The sequence below is a fragment of the Bubalus kerabau genome, chromosome 1 (genome assembly GCF_029407905.1).
Source record: "Bubalus kerabau isolate K-KA32 ecotype Philippines breed swamp buffalo chromosome 1, PCC_UOA_SB_1v2, whole genome shotgun sequence".
Classification (NCBI taxonomy): domain Eukaryota; kingdom Metazoa; phylum Chordata; class Mammalia; order Artiodactyla; family Bovidae; genus Bubalus; species Bubalus kerabau.
Genome location: NC_073624.1, coordinates 82716466 through 82740638, shown reverse-complemented (window position 1 = coordinate 82740638; position 24173 = coordinate 82716466). Strand labels below are relative to the sequence as shown.

Sequence of the window (24173 nt, the reverse complement as noted above, 5' to 3'; positions counted from 1 at the left end):
AGGTGATTTCTTGATCCCACACCTTTAATAAAGAAAGGTTTTACTTATAATGAAGCACAAAAACAAAGACACTAGAATATTAGATAATTCTGATATTCACTTAACTGACATTTATTCCTAGCTATGTAAAGCCTGTCACTTCTCAATTAAAAAAATGGAAGCTCTCTACTTTTTAAAATTGATCATTTCACATATGAATAAATACAGCAACATGATGATACTCTATCACAAGAGTTATGATTTTTGAGGTTTGAAATTGATAATAAGAAAAGCATAAAAGAACATCAGAGTAGAATACAAAAGTAAAAAAAAAAACTTCATACAGTATGTTAATTTTACTATTAAAAAACTAACTTAAAAGAATTACTGATTCTGAAAACCAAATGTTTAGAAAATTACTTGCTTCCAAAATAGGAATACTTATCATAAGTTCTAGAATTTGGTTTTCAATATTCAAAATCTTCCAACTCATTCAATAAAATGATTTGGTATTGGAGATTATGTCTAATTCTTCAGTTCTATTATTTTTTTCTAAGAAAACTCAAAATGTCAAGAATGATAGGGGCCATTCAAAAATATGCAGGACCCAAAACAGAGAGGATAGTACAAGAGACTATAGTACTCTTACATTTACCACATACGATCAACACTTCAACCTCTATTATATTTCACAACTTGTTATTAAATTTAAAGCACCTGTGTATGGTGATTTTACTTTCACTCTACAGCCTATAGTATTGAATTGAACACTGTAACTTGTCCCATTGGATTAAATCATGCAACTGTCACAGAATCAGTTTAAGTGGTTTATAAGGCATATTGGAACGAGTTAAAAATCATTTTATATTCATTTAAAAGTTTATTCTTTTGGATGAAGGGGTTCCTGAATGCCTCAGTCATAACATATGTTGTAAATCAGTTGGATAGTTTGTTAAATTATGATTTATTTGGCTTAGCATGGAGCCGCAGGGATTGGAAGGAACTGTAGTCATCATAGGGATGAAGGGTGTTCTCTGAGCTGGGCTGGGAAAAGCAGGTTGTCACACCACATTCAGAATTCCAAGTAGACAAGGATGCCAAGGGCAGGCAGCAGGAAGCCGAGAAGACATGGTGATAGGATGGATGCACCTATAACGCAAATCAAACACGTGCTTATTAGTTCATTAATAACAGTCACTATTGCTCATTTCCTCTGCTTTGGGGAAGACCATATTATGTAACCCTGAAAAACAAGTGTTTCCTTTGAAAAAAATACCAGCTTCTCTTAGTCTTAAGTGACTTAGTAAAAATAAAAATGGTTGATCAAGGATTTTGTGTGTGAAAGTATATGGACCATTTATACCATGAGTTCATATAAATCATTTAAGATAATAAGATCACAAATGTTTCTATTTTTCCTATGATCCAGCAGTCCTAAACTTCTACTAGAAGTCACTAGGTCAGGAAACATACATAAATAAGTGAAAAATCATATGTAAGCTGTGACACAATAAGATGAAGAGATGCAGCAAAAATGCTAATAATGTTAAACCTGGGGCAATGACATTGAAGAGGAGAAGGGGACAACAGAGGATGAGATGGTTGGATGACATCACCGACTCAATGGACATGAATTTGAGCAAGCTCTTGGAGTTGGTGATGGACAGGGAAGCCTGGCATACTGCAGTCCATGATGTCACAAAGAGTCAGACATGCTAAGTGACTGAACTGAATGACATCATATGTATACTGGAAGATATTGCATGATTTCATATCCCATATATCAATAGTTTTAAAACATTTAGGGACATATACACAATGATTTGATAAATGTATTTTTGATAATAATAATCTATTCAAATTTGTATCTAAAGAACAATTGCTCTGAAATATTAATGCTGTGATTTAAGAATAAAAATGATGTGATATTCTATATACTTAACATACATCTTGAATGCCATCTAGAAGGGCTCTTCCCTGTGCTAAGGAAATTTATAGGTCTAAGTCCAGCATCACTGGGATTCTTGAGAAAAGGTTGAAAAGTGGGATCAAAAAAGTATACTCTTCCTTTCAACTCTCCACAATTATTAAGAACTCTTTTCAATGACCGCACTGCTGGGAAGAGTGGCAGGCTAAAAATACAGTCAACAGATTGCAAGTATAATAGATTTGTGTCTATTTGTGTAAATATAATAGATTTGGAAGGTCTCTAAATTTGAAACTTTAAGTCATTGTTATCAACTATATCTACAGCTGTCTAAATATCCCTTTCTTTGGAATAGTCTCCTTACATTTTGAAAGACTCAAGATTGAAGAGAAGAATCTTTTCTTCAATTTGGTCATGAAAGCACAGTCATACTCCTTTTAAGGTGGACAATGATTGTGTCTACCTATATTCCACTATTGCCCTGTTAGCAGCATTTGGTGCTGCATGGAAAATGTAAGAGAGAAAACATTATGAGACACACATAAAGGGGTTCTTAGAAGTGAGCAGGCAGTGAGGGTAAAAGTGAGGGCAGAACAGCGGGCACAATGTAAACGGCCCTCGAGCAGCTGCCTCATTATGGAGATGCTGCATAAGAGCACTACCAGCAGCAATGACACTAATAATAACTCTGACAGCTGCTATTCACTGCTCTATACAAGACAGAAACCACACTGGCCTTTTATGAGTATTGTGATATTTATACAGTAGTCTAAGATGGTAGAACTTACTATCCTGACTCTATAGACTTGTTGTTGTTGTTGTTCAGTCACTCAATCACGTCCGACTTTGCGACACCATGGACTGCAGCATGCCGGGCTTCCCTGTCCTTCATTATCTCCTGAAGTTTGCTCAAACTCATGTCCATTGAATTAGTGATGCCATACAACCATCTCATCATCTGTCACCTCCTTCTCCTCCTGTCCTCAATCTTTCCCAGCATCGGGGTCTTTTCCAATGAGTTGGCTGTTTGCATTAGGTGGCAAAGTACTGGAGCTTCAGCTTCAGCATCAGTCCTTCCAATGAATATTCAGGGTTGATTTCCTTTAGAATTGACTGGTTTGATCTCCTTGAAGTCCAAGGGACTCTCAAGAGTCTTCTCCAGCACAGTATGAAAGCATCAGTTCTTCAGAGCTCAGCCTTTTTTGTGATCCAAAGCTCATATCCATACATGACTACTAGAAAAACCATAGCTTTGACTATATACATATTTGTCGGCAAAGTGATGTCTCTGCTCTTTAAAATGCTGTCTAAGTTTGTCATAGCTTTTCTTCCAAGGAGCAAGTGTCTCTTAATTTCATGCCTGCACTTTATAGGTTATGTAACTCAGATTCAGATAAAATTACTGCTTAAGACCAGTAGCCAGTAGAAGGCAGAGCCAGGATTAGATCTCAGACCAGGCTGGCTCCAAAGTCCATGTTCTTTCTACATTGCTGCCACTTTATACAGGTCACTTTGGAAATGAACCAGGTCTAGAAAAGCACTAGAATGCTACATCCTGCACTTCAAGTGTCAAGGCAGAGTACTAAAGGAAAATAAATGACATAGGGGAAAGTAGAGCACCTAAGCTGTTTCCAGGGGTATTTGTTCTTGTAGTTTTCCTTCTCTTTTTCTACATAGATATTTTAAAACTATGCTTCAGCACACATATTATTTTATTCAATAAGATGACCAATAATAAACCTTAATCACACAGAAAAATATTAGTTTTCAATGTTTGACCTAATTTAAATGATCTTTCCCAAAGACCTTTGTCTGAGAATGACAGCAGGGTCTCTGAAATGCTCTGTCCTTTGACCACAAATTACATTAGTGATGGGTACACGTTCGTGTATTTGCCTGAATATGTGGGTTGTCTAAGTACAAACTGTGGCAACAGAAAGATGGTTAGTCAACTGTGAATGCCATTTTAAAGTTTTGATGTTAGTATGAAAACCAAATATAATTTCATAACTTGTGGCTACAACATCAGGATATTTGATTTATTTAAAATAAACTCTTCAAAGTTTATATGTGTTATATTTAATTTCTCTAATGGCTCAAGCCTATGTAATTGTGGTCTTCATCTTCAATTCTCTTCCACATTCCAAATAGAAATTAGAGACCTCACTGAATTGCTATTTAAAATCATTTTAAATGTGGGATCCCCATATTCTTGAGGGGTTTTAAACATATATTCTTTTTTTACCTAACAAAATGTATATAATATTGCTATCAAGAATAATTTCAGTACTTACATGGTTAGTTGTAAACATGTATTTTGCATCAATGCAAGGAGACCTGTATTCGATCCCTGGATTGGGATCATCCCCTTGAGAAGGGAAAGGCTACCCACTCCAGTATTCTGGTCTGGAGAATTCCATGAACTGTGTAGTCCATGGTTGCAAAGAGCTGGACACAACTGAGCAACTTTCACTTTCACTGAATATCAAACATGAACAAATCATCAATCTGGTTAATTACTTTTGCCTATAAGAACTCATGTAAAGCCTATTTAGAATACTATGTCATTGGGTTTCTGGATTTTTTTTACTCTAAACTGCCTAGTTACACATTGAGAAGAGAAATTTAAGTAAAAAACAAGCAGTACTTAACAATCTTTTCAGGTTTTATGGTAAGTAGACGGTCACTCTAGGCTTCCTTGGTGGCTTAGTGGTAAAGAATCCACCTGCCAATGCAGGAGATGGGGGTTTGATTAATGGGTGGGGAATATCCCCTGGAGAAGAAAATGGCAACCCACTCCAGTATTCTTTCCTGGGAAATCCCATGGACAGAGGAGCCTAGTGGGTTACAGTCCATGGGGTCACAAAGAGTCAGACATGTCTGAGCGACGGAGTACTGAGCATGAGCATAAGACAGTCACTCTAGTCAGCTTTTAATACAAATGTCTTTTCTGATGCTTAAGTTTGGACATGCTCCAACCCAAATGGCTAATGTTTGCTATAATTTTCTCCTTGTGGTGTCATGCTTTATGTTCACAATTTTTAACATTTTGTGAACATCTTCAGGACGGAATATATCCAAATTATATTTTCAGCTGTGTTGTCTAATACCAAGCTCAACATATAGTAATTTAACTATAAAGGTATGATATAAATAATTCTTACAGTTAAAATCCCTGAATCTTTTCTGATTGTAGAGTACAAGGTCAGAAAGACAGTAAAGGGGTAAGACATGGGGGTTTAAAGACGAAGACAAAGACAACCACTGTGAGCTGCATCTCTTATCAGAGAAACAATGTTAAAATCCGCAACATCAGAAAGGCCATGTTTTACTCCTCAGCCCAAAGCGTTCTGCAACTTGTCTTAGTGGGATGTTACTTTGGATTCCTTCACAGTCTTATCCTTGGCCTTGGGCTGGGGGAAGAAAGTGCTTTGATAAGATGATTTATCCCCATCTTCATATATATTAGGTGTTTTAGGAATACATCAGTGTGTGTTTGTGTTGAATTCAATAAAACTCCCTCTGGGATAGCAGAAAGTTTGGAGAATATAAAAGTCTGTCTGGGATTGACAGTAAAATCAGCTCAGAGGGGAAAAAAAAAAAACAAAAACAAAGTGACCTGTCTTTATTCAGGTTAGTTATATGAGAGACAAAGATAATGCCAACTGAGAAACATTTCTAAGATCATGCAGCGACTAGAAAATGCAAGAACAACCCCATCACTGAGTGGCTAGTGTTGACTTACCAATAATATTCCATACCTTCTTTACTTTTCCTATCTTTTACTAGGAACATGCAGCTGGTAAACTACTCTCCCCTCATGATGGGTTCCTGGCATGCTAAGTCACTTTAGTCATGTCCAGCTTTTTGTGATCCCATGAACTGTAGCCCACCAGGGTCCTCTGTCCATGAGATTCTCCAGGCAAGAATACTAGAGTAGGTTGCCATTTCCTTTTCCAGGGGATCTTCCCAACCCAGATATTGAACCCATGTCTCCTGCATCTCCTGCATTGGCAGGTGGGTTCTTTACCACTAGCACCACCTGGGAAGCCCCATGATAGGTCCCAACCCTCCTTAATTCCTGATACTTCTGGCCTTATCTCAGAAACAGCAAATAACTCGGAACTGATTGCTTCTTCCCTTAGACCCTCCTCTGGATTATTCAGCAAGAACTCAAATCTTACATAAGATGTTTCTCCTTCCTACTTGAGTGGTGCTCCATGACTGTGTTGAGGTGTGTTTCCTTGTTACATCTAGTTGATTACGGATGGTCTGATTGCCTGTCAGAGTACGAGTTTGTACTTGGTCTTTGGATGTTTAGATTTTGAGAACAAATAGGCAAATATGAAGGTCTGTAAACAGGCCACTGTCCTTCCAGGAGATGTAAGGGTGTACTAAGAATAGTGTCATGGGGCTCTAGAGCCAAGCAAGGATAATGACGTCCACATTCTGCCTCTGCTTTCCATTGGCTAGGTAATCCTGAGCATATTCTTTAATCTTTTTGTGTCCTAGTTCCTTCAAGTAAGAAAAAGGGATAATATACCTCATGTCTTTATTGTGAGAAGACATGAAGAAGATGTGTATCGATGGTTCTTAGTGTGTTTTAGCAGCATAACCTTTCTTCAGAAGCAATCATATATGGAAGCTCTTTAACTGAACAAGGAGGGAGAGGGGATGCTTTATTTAAAGATGGGCCTGGGGCAGGGGACCACAGATATTTTTTACCTCCTTTGCATTCATGCTGATTCCTGTACTCCCTCAAGCCCATCACTCCAGAAAATGAGTGGCGCTTTGCTTATCACAGTTTGAAAATAGTTGTTATATGTAGAGCACTTCAAAAAATTCATGGCTGATAGAAAACTCCCATAAATGACAGTGATTCATACATTTGATGTTGTTCATCTCTTTATATAATCCTACATTATATTTTTGAAAAATAGTTGGATAAAAACAAAGGAAAACAATAGAGAAAGCAGGTATGCCCCTGCACACAACTTACATTGGAAACCTATATGCCTACTTATTGCTCCCCAATCACATATTGTGTCCAGTTAGGTCACAAACAGCCCTGAAATGTCCTTTCACATATCAACACCGGACATATTGCACTTTTCTGTAGTTGCCTAGCTCGAGGTGCGGAGAAGGCAATGGCAACCCACTCCAGTACTCTTGCCTGGAAAATCCCATGGGCAGAGGAGCCTGGTGGGCTGCCGTCTATGGGGTTGCACAGAGTCAGACACGACTGAAGTGACTTAGCAGCAGCTCAAGGTGATCTCCTCTGTGACATGGTAGTTGGGGATTCTTTATTTTAATTCACTGGAACTCAGTGAAGAAAAAGCTGATTTTGCACTGCTTTGGGACAACTAGAGCCAGTTAACTGAACACTTGTGTCTGCCACATTTCTGGCTTTTATCTCTTCTTTCTTTGCAGATGGCCTCACATTCTCAGACTGACTCCTCAAGACAGACCAGAGTGTGAAGCTCACAATTATACATTCTTAAAAGCAAAGAGACGATTTTTTTTAACTTCAACTCCAGTGAGAAAACTCTCAAGGAAAGACTCTTATTTGAGAAGCCTGAGTCATACACCTACTGTAAGACCAATATTGTGGCTGAATTAGTGGATTTGTGTGATTGAACTAGATTAGAGCAGGTGCCCATCCCATCCCTCAGTCAATCGCTCTGGCCAAGGAGAAGCGTCACTTAAGAAGACATTAACCTTCCTAATCTCAGGTATTAATTAAGAGCTTTGTTTTTGGAGTTAGCTTAACCAGTTCAGCCTCCTGAGTCTATCACTCCTTGGCTGTGTACCCTTTAGAAAATGTTTTGTATCTGTTTACCAATTAGATGTTGTGAGGATTAAGTGAGAAAATGGCACTTATTTTCCTAAATTTTGTGACAGAGGTGGGTGAAAACAAAGTTAAAGGAGGAAAAGCTGTTTCTTACTTTGAAATCCTGACACATAATTTAATGTATGAATGAATTTTCTGACCAAGATCACTTTTTTAAAATATCACACACTCCAATTTTCTTTCAGGACTTAACATGAAGGATCGGAAGTCTTTAGAGGCAAAAAAAAAAGAAAGAAAAGAAAACTATTTAAAATTTATCTTGACTACTGGGATTTTATTAAATGAGACAAAACAATTATAGATTTGTTATTGGTAAATTAATTTCTGGGCTTTCCATCTTATATGTCTCTTCTCTCTTTCATATTCATGCTTACATTTCTAAAGCAGTAGGTAAACCAGTTTTAAAAGTCCTCATAATTATAGCCTCATCATGCCCCAAAATCATATTAAAATTAGGTTATTTAGTATGTGCTTGTTGGCCAATAATAGACCATATGTTTACATTTCCCAACAAATAACCAGACATCACTCTATGTGCTTGCACCTTTCTCAAGGAGGAAATGCATTCTTGCAGTTTAGCATTTCCTGACAGGGGAAAGACTAGAGTCAACAGTAAGGGAAGTATACAACTGCCAGGATAGCAGCTGGCAAACCATATACCCTTCTTCTGACCCTTTTCCAGATTCCCACCATTTTTTTTTTCTTGCTGACAAATCAAGGGATTTTATTGGGAAAGGGTGCCTGGGCAGAGAGCAGGAGGGAAAAGAAACCCAGGACTGCTGTGCCACATGGTTCACAGTCTCAGTATTTTATGGTGATAGGATTAGTTTCCTAGTGGTCTCTGGCCAATTACTCTGACTCACGCATACATTGCTCAGCCAAGATGGATGCCAACGAGGATTCTGGGAGGTGGTAGGATACGTGGAGTCTCCTTTTGACCTTTCCTGGATTCTTCCAGTTAGTCCACTCTATTTTTTATCCTTGCCTAGAATCTGGTAAAGAATTTTCAGTAAAACTCCTGTAACTAATGAGGTTAACCTTAAAATTTACTCTGGGCCATATACCAGAACAGTTATTTTTATAAATTGTCTAAGAAGAATTAAAAGAGATATCTTTTTAAAAGTTAGTTTACTCTGCTAACTCTTGGGGGAAATGTTGAGAAAGTTTTCAATGTTATCTCAATTATTATAAGCATAAATACCTGCCTTTGATAAAATGGAATAATCTAATCTATTTTTTAAGAGTTTCTAGAAAAGAAAAAAAAGAAATAAAAAATTAAAATGGATTTTTTTTCTTTGAGGTACTGTAGACTTTTTATATATTTGATGATTTTTTTTTTTTTGCTTTGAGATCTATTTTATTATAGTGCCTATATGGTATCAGCTTGCTTATTTTGTGTTTTATACTTTTTTCTCCTTACATCTCTTTCAGATAGCAAAACACTAAGCTGTGTGAAGAAGAGAAAAAGACAATTTAAGACCTATTTATAGTCCTGTTGATAGCCAGTTGTATAACTTTGAGAAAAGAGAAAATTCGGACTCAAAATATGGCTCTGAGGCTGGAGTGATTTTTGGGCATTTTACTTGTCAAGGCTATCGATTTTCCTTCTGTAAAATGACAGGGTTCAATACTATAAGTCCTTGGGTTCTTAGTATTGCTATTAGTATGTGATTCCATGCAAACCATGATTAATTTAAGAATGTCAAGGATTGAGCCATAAACTTTGTAAAGATATTTATTATATTTCTCCTTATTTATCTAAGTTGATATTTGTTTATATATGCATTAAAAGCTTGATTATGTAAGTGATAGTGGTTATGATGGTTCTTTAAAACTGGTGAAACCCACTAATCTTGCTATTCCTATTTGTTTGGCAATTATAAACCCATATGTCAAGCAAATGGTGTTGTTTTTGGCAAGGGTATATGATTTGCTGGCAGCTTATTCTGGTAGTTGTATACTTTCCTTACTGTTGACTCTGGTCCTTTCCCTGTCAGGAAATGCTAGATTGCAAGGATGCATTTCCTCTTCAAGAAAGGAGCAAGCATTTCTAATAGTGATGACTGTTTATTTGCTGGGAAATGTAAACATAACTTCTGTCTATTATTGGCCAATAGTTCAGCTCAGTTCAGTCACTCAGTCATGTCCGACTCTTTGCAACCCCATGGACTGCAGCACACCAGGCCTCCCTGTTCATCACCAACTCCTGGAGCCTACTCAAACTCATGTCCATTGAGTCGGCGATGCCATCCAACCATCTCGTCCTCTGTCGTCCCCTTCTCCTCCTGCCTTCAATCTTTCCCAGCATCAGGGTCTTTTCAAATGAGTCAGTTCTTTGCATCAGGTGGCCAAGGTATTGGAGTTTCAGCTTCAACATCAGTCCTTCCAATTCCAATTCAGGACTGCCAATTCAGGACTGATCTCCTTTAGAATGGACTGGTTGGACCTCCTTGCTGGTTAGGGTTAGGGTTAACAAGCACATGGTGTGTAGCCTAATTTTAATATGACTTTTGGGCAAGATGAGGCTATAATGCTGAGGACTTTTAAAACTGGTTTACCTACTTCTTTAGAAATATAAGGTGAGGCTTTCACTAAAGCATGAGATTTGGCATTAAGAAAAATTCACTTGAATACTGTTATGCTCACTTGAGTGTGTAACCTCCTGCAAGGTACTGAATATTTCAGAGTCTCCATTTCTTTATCAGCAAAATGGGGAATACTTCCATAGCACAGTATTTATGACAATTAAATGGAAAAAAGTTAAAAATGCATAGTAAGCACCATCTGTAATTATGAATCTGAAATATGACATTTGGTGCATTCATTTAAAAATTACTACTTAGTGAATATCTATGAAAATAAACTGAGCATGGGATGAGGCCAAAGAGACTTAGTGCTTTCTTCTCTGCTATGCTAGAAATTGTTTGACGTATATATAATGGATTTCAGGGGGTTAATTTTTTCCTCAAAATCCTTAACAAATAACTTTCAAGCTTTTGCTTTTTGTTATTCACAAACAACCAGAGCCAGCTTACTGGATCACCTTTGCTTTTGGTGCTAGAAATAGCTCACTGGCAGAGTATTCTAACATGGATAGCCCTGGAATAAAACTAACTGGTCATGAAAGTCAATTTTTCTTAAACTTATCAGTGTATATAATCAAAGAAATTCAAATGAAGAAATCCAAAGAAGGGAAGTAGGTAGATACATCTTACTACAAAGCCCACTGAATTTTTTTTTAGTTCTTTTTTAAAATAAATTTGAGTAAATAATCTTTTGCTGATTTTAATACTCATGCTTATGGTCATGATAGGCAAAATGTTTGCTTATATGTGAGACCATGGAGCAAAAAAGCTTAGTCATGCTCCTAGACATCATGACTATTTATTCATAGAGGATCTATTCTGTTTAGGCATCCTTAAAATTATATGACAGATAACCTATTTTTAGCAGATACATATTTGCATGCCTATTTATGGTACTAATATTTGTGGGACAAGTCATCCTCCAGTTCTAGGAAAGGTTAGGTATCTTGCCTTTTAAATTTTCTTAGAATAGTAGATTTTTCAAGAGATGAGTTATGAGGATGACACAGAAAATCCTCTGTCAACTGGCACTGTGACCCCTATAATGGGAACTCCTTCAGTTTTATGTAACTGCTTTGTAGGACCCTAACTAGGCAGCCATCTTTCATCTGGCTGGCCTACCTGGGGGTGGTTTCCAATTCACGTATCAGGTTTCAACAAAGAATAGATGCAGGTTAATTTAAATTTAAGTATTACCTCTGCTTTTCTTTTCAAATCAAATCTTCACCTAACAATGAGGAAAACTCCAAAATTTAAATATACAGATAGTGGTAATATAAGAATAAAAATGATTTCTTTAAAATTACTTTATTTATTCATAAGTTTTCTTTATAACTGGCCCAAGTAACAATATTTGTCATTAAAAAATATTTGTTCAAAAGATTATTTTTATTTAATTTACTAAGTGCCTGCTCTGTCCAGGAAATTTTTGCAACATGTTATTTTGCTTAATTCTTATAATACAGTTAAATTTTGTCTCATTATCCTCATTTACTGAAGAAAGGCTTAAAGGTCAGATTTGTCCACCTCGCAAAAGGCAAAATTGGCTTTTGAACTGAAACCTGGTCCCAATGTTATTTTCTCTACTCCAAAGATGCTACATGAATGCTTCCTTCCATAATGTAATGACTTGAGAGTTAGAAAATATTATGAGTATCCAAACATCTCCTTGCCACAGAAGTCACACTCCAGTCCCCTACTGGTTAAATGTGGTGGTTCAGAGTCACAAATACTTAGACGCTTTCCCAGGGCAAAACCAGAAAAAAGTTCTATTTGATTTTTCTTTGCTTTGGGGCTATGACAAATAAGTGACTCACCTGTTTGAGGTGGTATTTTTTACTTAAGATTTTCCTTTTTAATTTGATCCTGAACTGATACGTCTGTCAGACCTTGGGGCCTTATGCAAGATTCAGTGTCACCCATCTATCATCAAGGATTAATGGGCGCCTCGCTGTTTTTCCACATACGCATGAAGTGCTTATAAGAAATTGTCTGAATTCATTGAACCTTCACAATTATTAAAAGGATCATAATCAAGTGAAACTTCTTTTTGTACTTTCACAAAAGAAACAATTTCTCAGCTATTGTAACAACAATCTGAAACACATATCTAAGGAGTTACTGGCTGAAATCAGCACTAATTACTCTAAAGGATTTATAAGATTTTGTGCTGGTTCAGTAGAAGATATAAAATTTTTTCAATAACTTTGGATGGCATCTACATGGAATTCTTGTTCTGTTTATATATTTTTAAGAGTTTCCCTCCCTACCCCCGCATAAGTCTCATTCTTAGTTATGTTTCATGGTGCTAAATCCTGAAATTTTAAGCTCTTCTAAATTCTTTTTCGGAGAAGGCAATGGCACCCCACTCCAGTACTCCTGCCTGGAAAATCCCATGGACGGAAGAGCCTGGTGGTCTGCAGTCCATGGGGTCGCTAAGAGTCGGACACGACTGAGCGACTTCACTTTCACTTTTCACTTTCATGCATTGGAGAAGGAAATGGCAACCCACTCCAGTGTTCTTGCCTGGAGAATCCCAGGGACGGGGAGAGCCTGGTTGGCTGCCGTCTATGGGGTTGCACAGAGTCGGACACGACTGAAGCGACTTCGCAGCAGCAGCAGCAAATTCTTTTTGGGAGAAGGCAATGGCACCCCACTCCAGTACTGTTGCCTGGAAAATCCCATGGATGGAGGAGCCTGGTAGGCTGCAGTCCATGGGGTCGCACAGAGTCGGACATGACTGAAGCGACTTAGCAGCAGCAGCAAATTCCTTTTAGGTTCACAAAGGACAGGGAAGCCTGGCATACTGCAATCCATGGAGTCACTAAGAGTCCGATAAGACTTCGTGACTGCACAACAACAACAAAGTGGAAGAAAAGAAGGTTGAATTTCATCACGTGTATGAGGAGTTTATTTTAAAAGTCTACCTAGTAGTTACTCCTTGCTAACCAACAGGAATTCTGGGAAATGCCTTAAGGAACCATTTTGTTTATACTGAACAAAGTCAAATTCTTATACAGTGAGTGGAAATTGAAGTTCTTTTGTCAACATCTATTTTTCTAACCAGTATTCTTCCAGTCACTTTATTACAAAATATCTGGGGTAATTATTGACTTTTTCTCCACAAGACTTGCGTCTTGTATCTTGTGTCTTTATGCTTCATGAAAGTGTATTTGCTTTGTGACAGTGTATTCTATACAAAGGCACTGTTAGATGTTGATTGATAATGATAGATGAATATGCTTAAAATAACACATGGAGAAGGAAATGGCAACCCACTCCAGTAGTCCTGCCTGGAGAATCCCATGGTGTAACCTGTCAGGCTCCTCTGTCTATGGGGTCGCAAGAGTTGGACATGACTTAGTGACTAAACCACCACCAAAATAACATAACTGTCAAGATATTAAGAGAAATATTATAAAATCTAGAAAGAAGTTTGAGACTACTAATTTGCTTTGATATTTATTTCCCCTGGACTGTCCTACCTCTTGTTCCCTTTCCCTGGCTTTTCCATGCTAGGTTCCACATAGGAGCACCACCTCTCTCGACCTCTACATTATCTGTTTTGTCATTAGTCTTTTTTGCATCCTTCTGAATTACTTAGCTCGGTTAATCGTTTGCCATTCATTTTTAATTACTCAGAATGGAAAACACAGAATAATTTTCAAAGTGCTTTTCTTTCTCACTTGCATACACCATCTTGGTCACCACGTATAATTGATTCCATCTCTAAGAAAGCTCTAGAATCTCTCTGCTCCACTGTCTCTCCAGTCTCTCCCATAGCTATCCAGGACTTCATCACCTTTTATTTAAACACAAGAAAAAGTAAACAGATGAAAAAAAGCAATCTACCTCCTTTGCAGTCTGTCTATAACCTATACTCTAACTATATTTACTTTCCTCTACTTTTGGAATCCTCCTTAAAGATACACTGAATGAGATGGCATTTTTATGTGTGCTCAGAGTCAACACTTGTTTCCTCAAGCTGAAGTACTATTTTACCTCCTTTTATACCTGGAAAACACTCACTGATCATAAATGAGTCATCAAAGTATCATTCTTTTAAATAATTGTGCATGAATTTAATTATTTCCTCCTAGGTGTTTGCTGGTGGCTCAGACAGTAAATAATCCAAATGCAATGCAGAGACCTGGATTCAATCCCCAGGTTGGAAAGATCCCCTGGCAACCCACTCCAGTGTTCTTGCCTGGAGAATGCCCATGGACAGAGAAGTCTGGTGGGCTACAGTCCATGGATAGAGATTATCAAGCCTTCTCTCTGCAGAGTCAGACAGGACTGAGCAACTAAGCACAGAGCAGAGCTTGCTTCTACAACATTTTGTGCTGAAAATTATTTTCTCACCTATCTTATTTTTCTAAGACTTTATGGTTCTTTTAAGAACAGAGACCATGCTCTTATTCATCTTCCAACTTCTAGGGACCAAGTTCTACCTAATACACATTTGATGCTCAGTCCATTTTTGCTGAATGAGTTACACTAATGGTCCTACTTTAGAGCATCCCTCCCCCAGCACTGTAGTTCCACCAAAGATCTCTCTCTCTCTAGACATATCTGAGAAAGACCATTCCTGAGAAGATGTAGTATAACAAATTAGTTTCCCTATAAAATCACCATCTGTTTGTAGACACAAAATCAAGCAATCATCCCATTTAACCTATAAGCAATAAAGGGCTAAAAATGTATATATGAACAAACAAGATCTTTCACTGATAGTCCATTTTCTGAGAATAACTGCTAACCAGATGACTGTTAGTATTATTTTATAATTTGGATTAAAAAGGTAATAGAGTTCACTAATATAACTTAGCTACACACTAAAACTTTACTATTTTTTCCTCTTGTGATAGTTCTCCTAATGAAGTTATGAGATTTTTGTGTCACTTAATATCTTTCTTTCTTTCTATAGTGTTTTGGTCATTTTTAAGTTGTGAATATGTTTAGAATATAATCTTGGACCAGGAAAAGAAGACTGTTTCTTTAAAGGAACATATTTAGATATTTTCATTTGCATAATTTGTGCTTTAAGAATTTTACCTTTAAATCAAATGAATTTCCACATAGAATCTAAATAATTAAAGCAATCTGAGTTTATTTACTTCTTCAATGATTATTTAGATGCTTTCTCATTAGATAATGGTAGAGACTGTGAAGGTCCTTTCTATATAATTAACAAAATATGGTTTGGATTTGGCTGCTGGAAATCTCGCTTCTTTCTCTGGTATTTACTACTTGTTCTGCAATGAAGAATTACTTATGGAATGACCTAGATATTTCTGTGTGTCTTTGTTTTTCCTCCACTGTGCCACGTCATTTCCCAGGATCAGATTCTTGTTAAAAATTGCCACATGAAATTAACCTCCTCTGGACTTAAGTTGGTGATGGACAGGGACGCCTGGCGTGCTGCGATTCATGGGGTTGCAAAGAGTCGAACACGACTGAGTGACTGAACTGAACTGAACTGAACTTAATATAGAGACCAAGAACACATGTAGAAAAGCTAAGTCATCTGAACCCTGGCCTCTCACTTTAACAACAATGTGATTTTTGGCAAGTTACTTAAACTCTCTGATCTCAGTTATTTCATCAGTGAAATGAGGATAGCTACATTTATCTACTTGATTACAACTATTAAACCTACAGAAAGTGCATTGCAATTATAGAGAAATACTTCACAGTAGGTAGCTATTCCTACTGTAATTACTAGAAAGTTCTTTTCCTGATCTGCTCTATTTGTCAAAGAAGAGATTGCCACTCATCTGTGGTCTCTGCAGGTCACATTCCACAAAATGTTTTTACTGGACTCAGGAAGGAAAAGACACTGGGACAAGTCCAAACTGAAGGGCATTTGCTAGGTAACAACTAAGATTTAGGAAACCATTCAAGACAAGCCGGGAAGGAACACACTGTTCTGACTACAATTTAACTACTCTGGATTTCCAAAGCTGTACACACTTGAATCTGGGCTTGGTACAGAAGTGAGGAGACCCTAGGCTGTAATGTCCCAAGTAGAAGCTGAGAAGACAGAGGAGGAAGTCACTGCTGAGAAAGTTACACAGGCATGATCTACCTTGTAGATAGAGTTACTGGATATTTTAGCTAAGTAAGCAGTAGACATCTGGATGTGATTAAAATTTAACCTAAGCAATTCTGCTTTTTTAAAAAGATAGCGTCTGTAAGTTTTCATGAATTCAATTTACACACAATGAGAACCTACTACTACTCTGCCTAGTGCAGAAACAGCCATTCTGCCCCCTGAGATCACAGCTGAATTACAAGTCAACCTTTCTGTATTGTTTGTTGCCCTCAGAATGCCTAAGACACCATGGGAGCAAAAAGTGGGAAGCTGCAGGTGGTGGCGCAAAAGGAGTTTCTGGGAGGAAAAGGGACACAAGCTTAGCAAGAAGAGATGGGGCAAAATATATGTATGTGCTTCACAAATGCCCTTTGTGATAATAAAATATTTACCAAGAAATGCATACTAAAAACACCTAATGAAAAATAATCCTTGATATTCAAAAGGAAATAAAGTCTTATGCTAAGCCATGGCTTTATTATCATCTAATTTAATTTAAAGTTCTAATAAATCCCCTGCTGCTGCTGCTGCTAAGTCACTTCAGTCGTGTCCGACTCTGTGCGACCCCATAGACAGCAGCCCACCAGGCTCCCCAGTCCCTGGGATTCTCCAGGCAAGAACACTGGAGTGGGTTGCCATTGCCTTCTCCATTGTGTGAAAGTGAAAAGTGAAAGTGAAGTCGCTCGGTCGCGTCCGACTTGTAGCGACCCCATGGACTGCAACCTACCAGGCTCCTCCATCCATGGGATTTTCTAGGCAAGAGTACTGGAGTGGCTTGCCATTGCCTTCTCCCAATAAATCCCCTAAGCAATATTAACTTCCATAATTAATTCATAGAACACTCCAAAATAATAAAAGCATGCAAATGCTTTAAAATTTAAGGAGATAGTTTATCATGATCTTTTTTAACATAAATGTAATATAAATATACATTCTATGAGACTGTATTTCAAATATAGTTGTTCAATGTCAGAGAAGTTATTAACCTAGGAAAAGAGCTACAACAAAAATGTCTTAGTTGGAATAATGAGTAACCTTTAGTTTTAAAACCTGAAATGTTGCATGCTACCTACTTAAAAATGGCTGAGTATAAGCCATAGAGGATATACTCTTCACTGACCACATAGCATATTTATATAAAAAATATATTGGTGTAACATATTCATTTTAAAATGTCATGAGACATCACATTTTAAAATGAATACATATAAATAGGAATTTATCAAATTTGCACAAATGCATCCTTAGACTTGATAATCTCTAAATATAAATATACTTGTATATGAATATATTTAGTTCATTTAGTAAATACAAATTAATATTTTCCTGTAAAGCACACTATTCATTTGCTGGATTGTTGTGTTCAATGGTGACTGCTAAAGATTAAATAATATTACTGAGTAATTGCTATACACTCTGATAAGTACTTTTGCCTATATAATAGGTTAATTTTAAAGATAAGAAATTTGTTCAAATTTAAAGTAAGAAGACATATTATTTTGTTCCTTGTCAAAGCAAAAACTGTCTAATCACATTTTCACTGTGATTTTCCATCTTTTGTTTAGCTAAACTTGCCTCATACATCTGATGTAATGGATACCAAGAATTGACAACAATCTCTAATTTACAGAGAAATGCTTATAATAAAACATGCCCTAGGAAATACTTAAAATAATGAATTTAATATTGCCTGAAAAATATATGGCTTATTTTCTTTCTGATATCAAAGCTGTAATTCTTAGCATTATTTATTACCCATAGTATTAATCTCAAATTTTAGTAAAATAAACATTCATCCAGAAAGAATAACAAAAATATTTAAAAATATAATTCCAAATGATCATCTAATAATAAAAAGCATCCTTGTTTTCATTTTAGTTTCTTTGAGAACAATGTAAATTTCCCCATCTCCAAGTTAGGGAACTATGTTTAAGAAATTCAGATATAGAATATTTTAAAAATTTCTTTTGTGAAAGTCTCTCAGTCATGCCCAACCCTTTGCCATCCCATGGACTATACAGTCCATGGAATTCTCCAGGCCAGAATACTGGAGTGGGTAGCTGTTCCTTTCTCCAGGGGATCTTCCCAACCCAGGGACTGAACCCACGTCTCCCACATTGCAGGCAGATTCTTTACCAGTTGGGCCATTTTATGTGACATAAAATACTGATTTTTAAATAAAATTCTCTGAATATAATTAATAGTTGTGACTATAATTAATAGAAACTATTTCTAGAAGAATTAGAAAATAATAAGACAATAGAGTAATGAGGTTCTAAATTTAGTGATAAGTTATATTTAATTGATGAATGGGCAAAAAAAATTAAAAAAATCAGAACAAGAAAATTTTATGTTAAATGATCTTCCTATTTTTTAACTGAACCCAATGTTCAACAAAAGTGTAATAACTGAACAAATATAAGATAGTATCTCTTTTGTAATATTATTTTAATATATCTTAATTTAATGTATCAATAATCAGCTAAAATTTTTTGATAAAGACAATTTTTTAATCCTAACAAAATAATATGTGGCTTCAGAGGACTGAAAAAATATGTGCTCAATTGTCAAAAATATCCAAATAAAGGGAAAAGTTATGTACAAAATCATAAAATAATTAGGATTCCTCAGAAATGAGCAATCTTTTAAATGACCAACTCAATGTTACCAACAGAAACATATATTCAGTGAAAGCATAAGAGACAGAAGCCAAAAATCTTATCTGTGCAATACTTCATTCTTTACATTAAATTCATGTTGGATTTCAGATACCTGTGTCAGTATATTTATATGTTTGGAGTGTTGTTGTTGCTGTTGTTTAGTTGTTAAGTTATGTTCAAATTTTGCCACCCCATGGACTGTAGCCCACCAGGCTCCTCTGTCCAAGGTATTCCCAGACATGAATACTGGAGTAGGTTTCCATTTCCTTCTCCAGGGGATCTTCCCCACCCATGATCAAACCTGTATCTCCTGTATTACAGGTGTATTCTTTACTGCTGAGCCACTGGGGAAGCCCAGTTTGGAGGATTAGGGAGCCTCTTATGGTGACAGTATAAAAAGAAAGAACATCTTTTCATTTATAAAAAATAAAGATTTCGGAGAAGGCAATGGCACCCCACTCCAGTACTCTTGCTTGGAAAATCCCATGGAAGGAGGAGCCTGTTAGGCTGCAATCCATGGGGTCGCTAAGAGTCGGACACGACTGAGCGACTTCACTTTCACTTTTCACTTTCATGCATTGGAGAAGGCAATGGCACCCCACTCCAGTACTCTTGCCTGGAGAATCCCATGGGCAGAGGAGCCTGGTGGGCTGCCGTCTATGGGGTCGCACAGAGTTGGACACGACTGAAGTGACTTAGCACTTAGCAAAGATTTCTTAAAAACCTCAGAATGCATAATGGTACTAAATTACTTGAGGTACTTGGAAGAATATAAGAATTTGACTATATATTATTCATAAGAATATTAAAATTATGACTATATAAGAATTATGTCTATATATTTTTAATGTGATGGCATATTTTTTATGCTTCTAATCTTTTTTTACTTTTAAATTTGTTTGTTTTATGTTTGGAATTTCTCCTTGGTTTACAGTCTCTTTGAAATTTAAGAATCCCATGTGCCAGGTCTCCATTGGCCATGAAAATTATTATACTAATAATACAAGCAATTTTAAATTGTGTCCATTTTTCTTCATTTTTAGCATTTTTTTCTTCAGATTTCATAGGTTCTTACATTTTAGAATACATTGTTTATGACCTTATGTGTACATACATGCTCAGTCGCTTCAGTCATGTCCGACTCTTTGTGACCCTAAGGACTATAGCCCAGCCAGGCTCCTCAGTCCATGGAATTCTCCAGGCAAGAATACTGAAATGGGTTGAGATGCCCTCTTCCAGGGAATCTTCCTGATCCAGGGATCAAACCAGCATCTCCTGCATTGCAGGTGGATTCTATACTGCTGAGCCACCGGGGAAGACTTTCAGTTCCATTCAGTTGCTCAGTCATCTCCGACTTTTTGTGACCCCATGGACTGCAGCACGCCAGGCTTCCCTGTCCATCACCAACTCCCTGAGCTTACTTAAATTCATGTCCATCAAGTCAGTGATGCCATTCAACTATCTTATCCTCTGCTGTCCCCTTCTCCTCCTGCCTTCAATCTTTCCCAGCATCAGGGTATTTTCAAATGAGTCAGTTCTTCATATCAGGTGGCCAAAGTATTGGAGTTTCAGCTTCAGCATCAGTCCTTCCAATGAATATTCAGGACTGATCTCCTTTAGGATGGACTGGTTGGATCTCCTTGCAGTCCAAGGTACTCTCAAGAGTCTTTTCCAAAACCAGAGTTCAAAAGCATCAATTCTTTGGTGCTCAGGTTTCTTTGTAGTCCAACTCTCACATCTATACATGATTACTGAAAAAACCATAGCTTTGACTAGATGGATCTTATTGGCAAAGTAATGTCTCTGCTTTTTAATATGTTGTCTAGATTGGTCAAAGCTTTTTTTCCAAGGAGCAAGCCAGGGTTCTGGCCAGGGAATTCAAATAGAGAAGTAGCTCAGTCATTAAGTTCATTATTATAAAGATACAAACAAGTACTGTGCTCAAAAAAAGTGTCCTATTTCTAGTCCTTAGACTAGAGAAATGATGCTAGTTAAGGGATAGGCTAGCTGGGCAGTACCTGGGGTAAAGGATGCTATTCAGTACTGGAAATGCAACAAATTAAGAAAGCATATTTACCAGAAGTGTTGATTTTCATCTCCCCTTCCTATCACCCCTAGATCTTCAAAAGGAGAGTACTATGTTGAAGGAACTATTTAGAGTGTTTGTGTGGAGAACAAGTTTCTATTAAAAGTGCCCCAATAAGTAATATCTAAGCTGCATCCAGAGCAGAATGGATTTATTTAACTGTATCAATTTTTTGTGTGTGAAGCAGAGGGTGTCCTGAGGAGATAAAATTTTCTAGAAATTTAAACAGAAGTGGACTTCTTTCATTTCTTTCCTCTAATGAGATTTCATCTTCTCTATACAACTATATATACAAAATTTTAAAATACTGATTTAATATTAAGTATCAGATATTTTGAGCATGTATTTATTGGCCTGGCCTACTGTGTTCACTTCTCTAGGTTCAGCCTCACCTGAGAAAAATTTCAAACAATAAAAGGAAGACTACAGTACATAAACAGATATACAGTGTTTCTATAGAATTAAAATTTCATGAGTGGCAACAGCTGCCAAGGGGGGGAAAAAAACTGTAAAAAGGCAATTTACACAATAGGGAGACAATAGTGAAAAAGGTTGAGAAACACTGATATAGACTATTATCTCTCCCAATTATTCTGTTTGGAATTGGGTGGCAAAGATGTAAGATACATGAAGACTGGTTTTAATTTATTCATTTATTACTCACGATAATAGTGAATAAGAACATATTCATCATTTACTACTCACAATAATAGAAGGCAATAATTTACTCATTTATTACTCACATAAAAGGTAGACACTATTGTTCCCATTCTAAATGTAAAGTATAGAATATAACTATGTTAAATGATCATGCCATATAAATAGTAAAAATATATAAAACTATATAGGAATATGATAGGCATCTTGATTAGAAGAATCAAATTTTCAAATTTGTAAAATATTAGAAAGCCAATTTAAATCTCATAGAAATATATTTGTTTTATGAATTAAAGTGTTAATGGTAATAACCATAGTTGACAAATAATAAATATGAATATGATCTATTTCTGAAAAGGCAGAAAGTCATTGGAAGTTTTTGCACAGATGAGACCTGATGTAATTTTAAATGATCCCTGTGGCCATTCTGTTGAGAATGAATTGTAGGGTTGTGGCTAAGCACAAAGCAGAGAAAACAGTTAGATGACTAATCTGTAATCCTGGAGAGAAAGCATGAAGCCTGGACCATGATGATGGCAGCAGATGTGGAGATTTCTGGATATATTTAGTGGTAAAACCAATAGGATTTCTTGATGAAATGAAACTAACATATAAGAGGAAAAAGGAAGTCAAAGATGATTTCCAGGAGATGCATTGTTGAGACAGGCAAAAGTGTAGGAAAAGCAAAGAAAGAAAAGTTTAACTTAGGTGTCCAAGTGGAGATAGCAATTAGACAGTTGGATAAATCAGAGATATATATTTGAGAGTTTTTAGCATTTATAGCCTTGACACAATAAGATTGCTTATGGACTAAGAAAATGAAGTGAAGTTGCTCAATCGTGTCCGACTCTTTGCAACCCCATGGACTGTAGCCCACCAAGCTCCTCCGTCCATGGGATTCTCCAGGCAAGAATACTGGAGTGGGTTGCCATTTCCTTCTCCAGGGGATTTTCCTGACCCAGGGATCGAACCCAGGTCTCCCGCATTGTAGGCAGACACTTTAACCTCTGAGCCATGGTGGCTCAGATATGGACTAAGAAGGACAGAGCTATTGAAGCACTGAGCTCTTGCCCATTTTAAAATTTAGAGGTTGGAAGGATGATCACACACACACACAGAAGTCGTTCAGTCGTGTCCAACTCTTTGGGACCCCATGGATTGTAGCCCACCAGGCTCCTCGGTCCATGGGATTTCCCAGGCATGAATACTGTAGTGGGTTGCCATTTCCTTCTCCAGGAAGGATGATCAGGAACCAGCAAAAGACTGAGAACAGCATCCTATGAAGGAGGAGGAAAATCCAGACTGGTGCCCAGAAAACCAAGAAGGAGAAAGTGATCAACAGTATTCACATTGCTAAGAAATGGAGTGGGAGAGAAGAACTGACTCCTGCATTGGAAACATGAAGGTCATTGGTGATCTTGACAAGAGCTATTTTGATAGAGTGTCGGGATGGCAGCACTGTGGGCCCACTTGACACAGCATAAATTCAAGGTGGAATCAATCTTAATTTGGGGTATTTTTCTCTAGCCATTGTTAGCTGTGAAAGTGTGGGTTTGGAATAAGTGGACAGTTAGATTTAATCCACAATTTATCCAAGTGAGTATGATGAAGTGAGAGAAGTAAAAGGGTGTGAATGTCTATGCTAAGGAGTAATGATAATTTATGACTGTGGGATTTCAGATGGATATGTAGAGACTGAGAAAAGTAGGAGACATAGGAAAAGTGGTAAGATAAAGGGTTTGTGGTTTCCGGTGGATCAAAAATTTTCAGAAATCTGAGTACTAGAAAAAGTGAGAAGAAAGATGGGTGCAGGAAAGAGATGAGAATATTTGAAATTAAGGAAGCAAAAACAATAGAGTAAAACTGAAACCATGGGAAGGACAACATAAATTGGAGGAAGTGTTTTAAAGAATTGAGAGGACAAGGTAATGTAAGGATCATTGACGTGTATATGGAAATCATCAGAAGGTAGGAGAGAAGTAGTGTTGGAGACAGTGACTGATCTGGGCATCAAAATCTTCAAGGAACTCATAGCAAACCTCAGGAAGACAAAATGAGTCAGAGAGGCAGATGACATGAGGTTCTAAGCAGGGAACTTGGGGTAAGAAAGAAGGAGAGTACAGTGGAAGCAACAACAGAAAGGAAGAGCACCTATCCTGCATGGGGTCCGGTGTTCAAGGCATATGAATAGACTATAGGAGGTGAAACATCACTGGGAGCAAGGGGTGGGGTTTCTGATAAATAAAGAAGGTGAAGGAAACAGTCAGTGAAGAGACGGACATTATAGGATACTACCAATGACTGCCAATAATTCCAGAGGCAGAGTAGAAAGGT

The 24173-nt window shown here is 37.1% G+C and overlaps 1 protein-coding gene across 1 annotated transcript in view; it reads right to left on the bottom strand.

Annotated features, from left to right (window-relative positions):
- Window positions 1–897: 897 nt before the first annotated feature.
- The window catches only part of CNTN1 (contactin 1), a 184452-nt gene continuing 161176 nt past the window's right edge, over window positions 898–24173 (bottom strand). Inside the window, exon 23 of the mRNA XM_055566313.1 lies at window positions 898–1128. Within this exon, the coding sequence (XP_055422288.1) occupies window positions 1052–1128 (77 nt within the window). The 3' untranslated portion in view covers window positions 898–1051. The remainder of the gene's footprint in view (window positions 1129–24173) is intronic.